Here is a 9782-nt window from a genome sequence, read left to right on the forward strand (position 1 = left end):
GCTGTAGCGTGTTTCCATCACGAGGGATATCTTTGGGCATGACATCAGCCCCAGCTCAGCCACAGAGGTTCTCCAAGCCTTTGCTCTACAGTTTGGCTCCCAGCTCTGGTATGAGGAAGCTCGGAACAGAAGCCTTAAAAAGACAAGCTCCCACTCAGGCAGCTCCCGGGGGACGCAGGGATGCCAGCAGCGGGGAACACAGTGACTGCCCATGGCCGGGCCAGCGCAGCTCTTCGGGCTGCAGGAGCACCCGAGCACTCACCCAGGCACACGCACCCGAACGCCTCCCCTGCTCCTGCAGGCCTATTTGCTGCACAGCAAGAGGCTTTTTCTCTTCTGCTTAAAGACTCTTTAAACAGAAATTTAAACAAGAAAACATTTTTATCAGCACACTTATGGACTCGAGTAGTTGCGGGGGTTTAACACGTGGTCAGGAGCCAGCAGAGCCATCCCTGGATGCCCTTCACTGCAGGTTACAGCCTGGGGCAGCACCACCCTGCCCTGCCAAATCCCCACCACCACTGACAGAGGAGCGCGGCTGACCCCGCTGAGGTCCCCCTGGGACAGAGCAGACCCCAGAGCCTTGGATGCCCTCCCAGCACTTTGCTTGCAGGCTTTGTGGATTTGGCCAAAGGGACGGCATCCGGAGCCTTCTGGCTCTGCTCTCAGCTGCCCTGTGCGTTAATGGCATTTCAAGATCAAACATTCAACAACATTTCACCGGCTCTAGACGAGAATAGCCACGGTCCTGCCTTATGACAACAGGACAGCTCTCAGATCCCGGCACAACCGCAGCATCCCGTAACTGCAGGTCAGCTTGCCAAGCAGCAGCAGTGGGTCTGGAGCCATAAAAACACAGGGCAGTTTACCCTCAGAGGGTCTCTGATCTACTGCGCTGGACACCGAGTCTCCTCCCTGGACAGGAACATGCTTTACAGCCTCATACTTGAAGAGAATCGGCTCTGTATTTATTACACCAGGCTGCGTGTGCTGTTACCAGCCATAACAGTCAGCCTCCTACACCTTCAGTTTAAGTGAACTGATGATCTGTCCCCAAGATCCCCTGCTCAGCTTTGCTGTGGTACCAAATTCCTATTGTTTTCCTCTTTCACGTGCTGTGGAAAGTTAAAAGCACCTCTCATCAAAGCTATCTCAAGAAAACCTGCCTAAAATTAGACTCAACTCAGATTAATAGACCAAACAGAAAAATACCCTGTGAGCTAAAATTAGAAGTAATCTAATTAGCGTCTCGACAATGATTTGTAACCAGGAAATTCCCTCTCTCCTTCCCTCCCACTCCTTCCACCAATGGCTTTGTCTGTCTGAGTTTGAAGCACTTCAGCCCCTAAGCAGAGATTAAGCAGGAGAGGCTGGAATCTGTCAGCCCTGGGACCGAGCGAGCAGCGACCGTCCAGAGGAGCCAAAACGCCTGCAATCCTTCCCAGGATCTCCTGCGGAGTCACCAGAACAAGACAAATACCCCAAACCAGCCCCAGACGCTGCTACAGCCACAAGACGTTTGTGTCGATTTGAGACACGGGAGCCCTGGTCTCTGCTGGGAGACTGGAGCCAGACTGGAAAGCGCTGGTCACGAATGCGCAGCTCGCTCTGTCCTGAGCCAATGGTGACCACGGCAGTGCTGCCCGTACACACGGGCACCCACACACGCGCACACACACACACACACACACACACGATGCTCGCTTGGCCCCTCCACGTACACGGAGCCCTGCAGTGATTTGTGGGGAGCTCTTCAGCGCAGTGAGGCTGGTACAGCCTTTGCCATGATCTTACCTCCTCGGGTCTGCTCAGCACATGGCCCTCAGGGCCCGTTATTCCCATCTCCAACATCCGGGCTTGCTCCTAGGACACCAAAAGGGGCATTACAAGACTGTGAAACCATCAACTGGTGGATGCTTCACTCGGTCCTGACAGAAAGAAGCGATTCCCAGCGCTGGGAAGTGCTACCAACTCATCGTTTTGGGGCATTTTGTGGTTAGGCTGGTGCTGAAGTAGAGAAAACTCTACCCAAGTCATTTCCCCTGATCACTGTTGTCATGTGAAGAGTCAGCCAATTGCGCACTGCAGCTCTAAAAGGTCCAAAGATAAACTGATCCTAGAGGCCGCTGGAGGAATGACCTCTTGGTTCACACTCCTTCAGCTCCCAAGAACAGGAGGGACAGGAAAAGACAAGCAGTTGCAGAGCATAACTGAGCAATGTCTTCTCTGCCTCAGTGAAAATAAAAACATTGGGACTTTCTGTCATCCTGTACCAATTACAAGACAGCGGCCCAGCACAGCCCACCCTACTGGACACCAAACCCCATCCCTCCCAACATCTCCCCGCAAATCCAGCCCCATCAGCCAGCTCCTTGCTTACAGCAGGGACAAAATATCTCTTGCTGCAGCACTTTTCAGTGCACTCTACCTCTCTGAGCTGACTAATGCAAGGCAAAGGTGTCTGCCTCTCCACACCGAAAATGAGCTGTGGTTGGAGTGAACATAACGTAGTTGATGGCCTGCTCCTTTCCATTTAGATAATTGCTAGTTCACTATTTCAGATTCGCTTATGCACCACATATTTACAGCAGAAAATCTTGGTGAATTTGATATTGCTGCTGAGCAGCAGAGAGATCATCTTGCAAAGACGTCCATGCAGCTTTAGAGTCCTTTTGTTAATGCCTCACACTGAATCCGCCTGGGATAGGTTTTCAGTCCCCGTAGAGCAGAAAAGCAGCTCGTTACCTGTGCAATTATATCCCCGTTTTCAGCATGAACTTGAGCTATGGCACCCAGCTCTGCCAAGCAGCTGAATATCTCATACAGCTGAAACAGAGAAAGAGGAAACGGTGACAGAGCAGAGACACGGGTACCACGCACAGCCCTGGCACCCGCACACGTGAGTCAAGGGCACGGTGTGGCCCGGTGTGCCCGTGTCAGGACCAGCTCTGGCCGAGCCGGGTGATGCTCTCCAAAGGTCACGGCCACCAGTGGATGCTCTTGGTGATCCCCACGCCAGAGACCAGCCTGGCCTGTGGCAGACCCACCATGCCCACAGCCATGGCCATCGTCCCCCCCTGCCCCTCGCATCAACATGGCCAAGGGGACTCACCTCGGTGTTGGACATCTGGTACAAATCCTTGTAGGCCATGTACACCATGAAGGAGTTGACTCCTAGGGCAGAGGAGAGAGGGGTGAGCGGGGGCTCTCCCCAGCGCTGAGGCTGCCGCCCACGCAGGATCCCAGCAGGCACCTGACAGCGGGAGGACGGACAACAGCACGGACACCCCGTGCTCTCCTTCCACCGGGACCCCCCAGCAAGGGGATGCGACTCCCCCCACCCGGCCACAGGGCACAACAAACCTTTCTCCTGGACCATGGCGTGCAGCTCCTGGCGGACGTGGTCGCTCCAGCGCGGGATGTCCACGTGCAGCGCGTAGTCGCAGCAGGCCTTCCCGTCCGCCCACTCGCGCCACCGGTCCCACGCCTCCGCCAGGCTGGACTCGGGGTCCGGCACCACATGGTCCACTGCGGGGCACAGCGAGGTGGGTGGGCAGGGGCTCCCCGCACATCCCACCACTCCCGCACATCCCACCACCCCCGCACATCCCACCGCTTCCCCACACATCCCACCGCCCGGGCTCGTCTCCTCGGGGCAGCTCCAAGGGCTCCCTCCCGCCGTGCCAGGTTCCTCCAAGCACAGTTACCAGCAGGGAAGCACATGGAGCGTTTGGCACGGGACCAGGTGCTTTTACAGGCTTTGCTGAGAAACCAGCTGAAAGCCGAATGGCCTTGTCCTTCCTCACCCCACTTCCACCCCATTAACACAGCCTCCTCCCACGCTGCAGTACTAATGCACCTTTTATTGCCCACCATCGAATCCCCATGTGCCAAGTCCATATCACACAAATTGTTATTTTGGCCCAGGGAGGAGAACGGGTGGGGGACAGCAGGAAACCCAGTCCCCTACTGGGAGGATCAGCAGCTGCTCCTGCATCCCAGTGCATCCATCGTGCCCCACACCACAGTAAAACCTGGGCCTCAAACCAGGGCACAGCCGGGGCTGTCTCCACGCAAGGACCTCGGAATTCCCTTTCCTTTTTCGTGGGCACTGTTTATCCCGAGCAGCGCGGGATGCCAGGACATTGCTCTGTTCCTCTGCTCAGTCATCTGAGCATCACGCTGCCCTATTTTTACTTAACAGGGAAAAAAAACCCGATGGATTGTTCCTTTTTGGGGGTCCCAGGGGCAGGCGATGAAGTGCTGCAGAACATGGGATGTGCAGGGGCAAGGGGTCCTACACAAATGCCCTGTCCCACCACTGTGGTACTACTAAGGATCCCAAAGACTCATCCCTCTCCTCAGTCTCTGTACTGCACTGACAGCAATCACACTGCCATGGACCTTTAAAATGAGTAAGACTGAGAAAAGCAAAGAGAAAAAGAAATAACCGGGCAAGGTTCTGAGCCTGTTGCACTCACTGATCATGGTGGTGCCACCAGCCAGGGCCGCTTTCGTCCCCTGGAAGAAGTCATCCACGGCCGTCATCCCCCTGTACGGCATCTGCAGGCGCGTGTGGACATCGATTCCTCCGGGGATCACCATCTTCCCGTTGGCTTCTATGGTTTTGACGCCGCCGGGGACGATCAGGTTGTCTCCAATCTGCCTGAAGATATCACACCAGGGTGGTGAGCCCCCAACAAGGAAAATCGGCCCTGTCACGATCCACGTTCACCCGGGTCTGCTCCTCCTGTCCTCGGAAATGGTCCCAGCTGGGGAGGAGGAGCGGCCGTGACACAAGGCGCAGGACTGTCCAGCCTGCCTGAACCCACCATCTGCAGAGCCAGGGGTGGCTGCCGTCCGTGCGGCTGCTGTGGTGGCTCCAGAGCAGGGTCTGATGGGCATGCGTTGCTCTGCGGTGTGGTGAGAGGCTACCCAGGACACCCCATGCCCACAGACGTGGGATTCGGGACCCTGCGAGCATCCCTGCTCACCGGGCCATGCTCACAAACCCCGCACCAGCCCTGCGCCCAGTAAGCTGCACCCCTAATCTCACCTCTCCCCATCCTCCTGCCCACCTTAAGTAAGGCTCAAGTCTGAGCTTACGGAGAAAGATGATTTCCCAGGGTAATGCCACAGCTGCCGGGGTCCCAAGGGCGGGAGGCACTGGGGGGCTCGCAGGGTGCACAGCATAGCTGGGCCCCCCCACAACCTGGAACAGGGCTCGCCCCCTCCCCAGGAACCCCCTTGCGTTGTCCCCTTATGTCCAAGGGATGCCTTTGCTGTCAGCAGGGCCACGCTGCAGGGAAGGCATCTGAAATCCCAAGTACCTAAAAACATCTCCTGAAAACAGGAAACCTAAAAAATCCCGGTATACAACTACTCATAACCTAAAATACCCCGGAGTCCTCTGGAGCTCGTGCCCCTCCAGCCCAGGACATGCCCCAGACAGACCCGGCCCCACGCAGGCCGGGCCACCCCGACCCCAGGACGCCTTCGCTCTGCCCCCGCCCCCTCAATCCCTTTATCTGTCCATATGCAGCACCCGGCCTCCAAATCTCCTCTTCCAGAAATCCTATTTCCATCAAGCCCTCCTCAGCCTTCCCTGACAAATCAAGATAAAAGGCAAGTTGGTTTGAGTGGAAAACTTCTGATTTCCGTGGCACGCTGGGGAGGTAAATGAGGAGCAGATTCCATTTCTGCGTTTCACTCAACCTTGGTCACTCTGCAGGTCTTTTCCCCAGCATAACAAAAGTGGGCAGCACTGCTGGCTCCAGTGTCCTCACAGCAATAAACCAGCAGCTCTTTCCACTGCTGTTCCTGAGATGAATCCATCACCAGAGGGTTTGACCTGCTCGCTCTATTCTCACCAGAACTCACCTGTGAGAGCATTTCACTTCCAAGGCAATGGAATCCCGTGACCTCCGGACTATGGAGGCGAAGCAATTTGCCCAAGGACACAGGGAGTCTGTGCCACAGCAAGGCCTGAAGCTGGCCCTGCTCCCTGCCCGGGTACCAGTACAGCCAACCACCAAGGCTCCTGTCCACCAGCTCAAAGCAGCCTCATGAACGGACAGTGCCACTGCTTGAAGTACCTCTCTGCGGCTGGATTTTTAAATGTACACCCCGGGAAGGCTGGGTATTTTCCCTTACCACAGAGCAGGCAATGCCTTTTCAAGTCCCTCTGCTACAAATGATCCCGGTTCTTCCAACGCAGCCAGCCTGGAGCTGGTCCCAGCGTGACACATCACTGACACATTTGAACTGCAGCCTTTAAACAACTGGGTTATTGTCGTGCCTCTGAAACACACAGGAAAGCTGGGGGAACCAGAGCTTTGCCTGCAGTTCCTGGAAATGTGAAGGATGCAGAGGACCTGCAGCACAGTAGTGCTGACAAACAGGACCTGTGTGGGGTGGTTCACGCTGATGCTGCTAACACGGGGCAGGCAGGAGTCACAGATCAGCCCTGGTGCTGTCGGCACAGCTCTGCTGTACAGTGGACACCAGGCCATGAAGTCACCAGAGCAACACTCCTCAGTCACTGCAGTTACCACGTGAATGTGTCAGGCAGTCACGTATGTGCTCGCACACACTGCGGAGAGCAGAGCCTTAACCAGAGCGGGCTACCAGCTTCTACTGGCTGGCAAGTTGGGTACACACCCCATCCACTACCACCACCCAGCCTGAGGCTGATCTAAGGAGATGGAGATAACAACACGCCACAGAAGTCCCGTGCTTACTTGATGAGGCCATCCTCCATGTAGATGTCGGCGTAGAATGACTGGTCATCGTTGACTATTCTCCCTCCCTTAATGAGGAGACGGTCGCTCTGCGGAGGGAAGAGCACAGCCGTGGTCAGCAGCGGGCGATGCAGCGGGGCCCTTGGGCGCTCTCCTGTGTCACCACACAGCCCTCCCCAGTGGCCCTGCTGCAGAACACCCTCAGCTGCACTGGTACCCGAAACAGCAGGACAAGAGCAAGGACCCAAAAAATACATTCACAGGGCAGTTTCTGAACAGAACAGCTGCTGCCAGAAACACCACCGAGGCAGAGTGAGTGCAAAGAGGGGTTGCTGGGGACACAGCAAATACGGTTCCATAAAACACACAGAGAGAAGGCAAAAGCTTCCTACACCAGGTCATTGTGCACATCCATCTGCAGGCACCACAAGCCACGTACCAGGATTTACAGCAAGCTTGTTACTAAGGGCTTGTCCTTAAATCATCTAAATATCATGCAAAGTAAGCTGCAGTGAAGAAGACAATTTATATCTCTCATCTGTTAGCACCTTGCAAAGACACCCACAGGACAGGCAGCCCTGAAGAGGATGCATCTGCTACAGGAATCCGTCCCTGCCCCACGACACTCTGGGTCATCCTGAAGCGTTTCACAACGTCACAGGCCTGCACCAGACCCAGGAGACCCTGAGCTGTGCCCCCATGCCCTCATTTACCACCTCCTGCTCCTCTTACCACTGACCATGCAGCCAGCAGCCCCCTCCAGGGGAGCTCAGCTGGGCAGGGGAGCAGCACCCACACCAGGGCTGCTCCGTGCCCTTCCCACAGCCACGCTTCTGGACCCGGGCAACCCCGCACACACCAATGGGGGAGAACGGGCCCTGACCTGAGAGAATGGGCCCTGTCCTGGGGGAACAGATCCTGTCCTGGGGGAACGGGCCCTGTCCCGAGGAGCCGGGAAGCCGCAGGTCCTGCACACATCCACACACCCGCTGCAGCGTGTTCAAGCAGCCTGATCTCACACCGTGCACACGGGTGACATGAACTGGTTCAGACAATACACAGTCTTCCCAGCTGCTTAAAACACCTCCAGCCACCCTTCTCCAGCTCCCCCGTGCCCACTGCCCAGGTTTTGGCATGCGAGTGCCCCACTCCATGGCGGAGCCGGGGTGCAGCTGATCACAGCCTTGGTTAGGGCTCAAACACCACCTCGTCCCAGAGGCTCTCACACCATGAACTCCTCTGCAGGGAACCGGGGCTGTTCCTCACCCGCTGCCCCGGGGCGGTGTCTGCCACCATCACCACGGCAGTGCCAACCTGCAGCCTCCTCCCTGGCAACGGGGGGATGCGAGAGAGCCCCCCCCGCAGCCCTGCAGCAGCCGAAGCCCCCAGACCCGTGTGCGTTTTCACAGCAACCGCATCCGCACGCAGCAGAGACAAAGAAACTGGGTGGGGAAAGGCTGGGAGCATGCAGCACGCTCGACCGCAGCCGCAGCTCAGCACAGGGACAGGGGCAGAGCCAGGGCCTCTCCCCGCGTCCAGGGCAGGCCCTTTCCATGGCCGGACCCACAGCCAGACCCATGGCCAGTGACCACAGCCCCACGGATTTACTCTCCCCTCTGCACAGATGAACGCCCACCAGGACCCTCGCCTCCCACCGGGAAAAGCGCATGGCCGAGCGTTCCCCTGCTCCCGTCCCCCGACCAGCAGACCCCGGGTCAGTCCCCTTCACCCCAGCCCACACCAGCACAGGGGGGGAGCAGAGCTTTGCTGTCTAATGGGGGTGGGCGCTGGCCCAGGGATGCCGAGGCCTCGCAGCAGCTCCCAGCCTGCGCCACATCCCTCCCCAATGGGCACACACTGGGGGATGCTGGGATTTGGACACCAGGACCCCCAGCTGCTGAGGAGCCCCCGATTCCCCTCCTCCCCCGGCACAGGGGCCTCTCCTTCCTTCTTTGTCTAATTGCCATCTCACTCACAACACTGTAATTTTAAATTTGGGAACCCCTGAAAGCGACGTGTGACCACAGCTGGCTGCTCACAGCGCATCAGTCACAGGGGCCAAGCAGCTGAGCTGTGGCTCCCATGGATGCAAGTGACGGGTGTTTAAGTAACAGTACAAAGATGCAGGCAGAAACTACCAAGCAACAGCATTGGATGCCAGCTATGGCAGAATCAGGGCCATGGTCAGAAACACAGGGAGGAAGATTCTCATTGTATACTTCAGCCAACCGTACACTGAGTCTCCCACACCACCATTGCCCCATGCCCTGGCAGATCCTCCCTGGCTTCACCTGCCCTGCACAATGACAAAGCGAGCGTACCTGTGCAGATCCCATAACAAGACCAAGCCCCATCTCTTTTGTCTCTCCCAGAGCCTCACACCTCCCCATCGAGCTTCCCCAAGGCTCTGGAGCTCATCCTCACCAAGCATGGGAGCACCAGCGAACCCCGATGCTGCCCGGCCCCTGCCTGCGCATCGGAGCAGAGAGCCACGGGAGATGGGCACGGGCGTCACGGGGACAGGAGCAGGCAGAGCTCGACAATCGCTGAATAAACTGCTAATATGGACTCGGACAATGTGCCTGCCAACAAACACAAGTGGTCATCTGTGGCAGATGTGAAGGGCTGCTCAGTGCTAACTCTGTTAGTACACAAATAAAATGGTGAGGTTCATAATGGCTGGAGCACGAACAAGGCGCTCATTCAGGGGATCGGGCACCGCCTCGGGGCGCCTGTGCCCGCAGGAGGGAGAGGGGCTGCACCGGCACCCACCCACCTGCCACGAGGGAAAGATGTCATGGAGTGAAACAGTAAAACCAAAGGACACCACATCTACAGGCTCAGGCATCGCTCAGGAGCACATCCAGACATCGGGAGGCAGGGGAACAAGAAAGGAAGGGAATGAAGCAGGAGGAAACGAGCCTGACTTAACAGAGTGGCTCCTGCAGCGCTGCCAGAGCAGCCTCTGGTTACAATAAACGCTCTGTTACCCTGCCAGGGCTCGTCTGTGTCTACACCACAGCCGCATCTCACCAGCCAGTG

At 57.1% G+C, this 9782-nt stretch overlaps 1 protein-coding gene across 1 annotated transcript in view; it reads right to left on the reverse strand.

Moving 5' to 3' along the window:
* DPYSL3 (dihydropyrimidinase-like 3) overlaps positions 1–6834 on the reverse strand; it is a 13632-nt gene extending 6798 nt beyond the window's left edge. Inside the window, exons 1-6 of the mRNA XM_010180107.1 lie at positions 6741–6834; positions 4482–4666; positions 3364–3528; positions 3113–3174; positions 2746–2826; positions 1795–1863 (exon numbers count right to left, since the gene is read on the reverse strand). Coding sequence (XP_010178409.1) covers positions 1795–1863; positions 2746–2826; positions 3113–3174; positions 3364–3528; positions 4482–4666; positions 6741–6760 — 582 coding nt within the window. The 5' untranslated portion in view covers positions 6761–6834. The remainder of the gene's footprint in view (positions 1–1794; positions 1864–2745; positions 2827–3112; positions 3175–3363; positions 3529–4481; positions 4667–6740) is intronic.
* Positions 6835–9782: the final 2948 nt, after the last annotated feature.

Source organism: Mesitornis unicolor, unplaced genomic scaffold (assembly GCF_000695765.1).
Source record: "Mesitornis unicolor isolate BGI_N332 unplaced genomic scaffold, ASM69576v1 scaffold28332, whole genome shotgun sequence".
Classification (NCBI taxonomy): Eukaryota; Metazoa; Chordata; class Aves; order Mesitornithiformes; family Mesitornithidae; genus Mesitornis; species Mesitornis unicolor.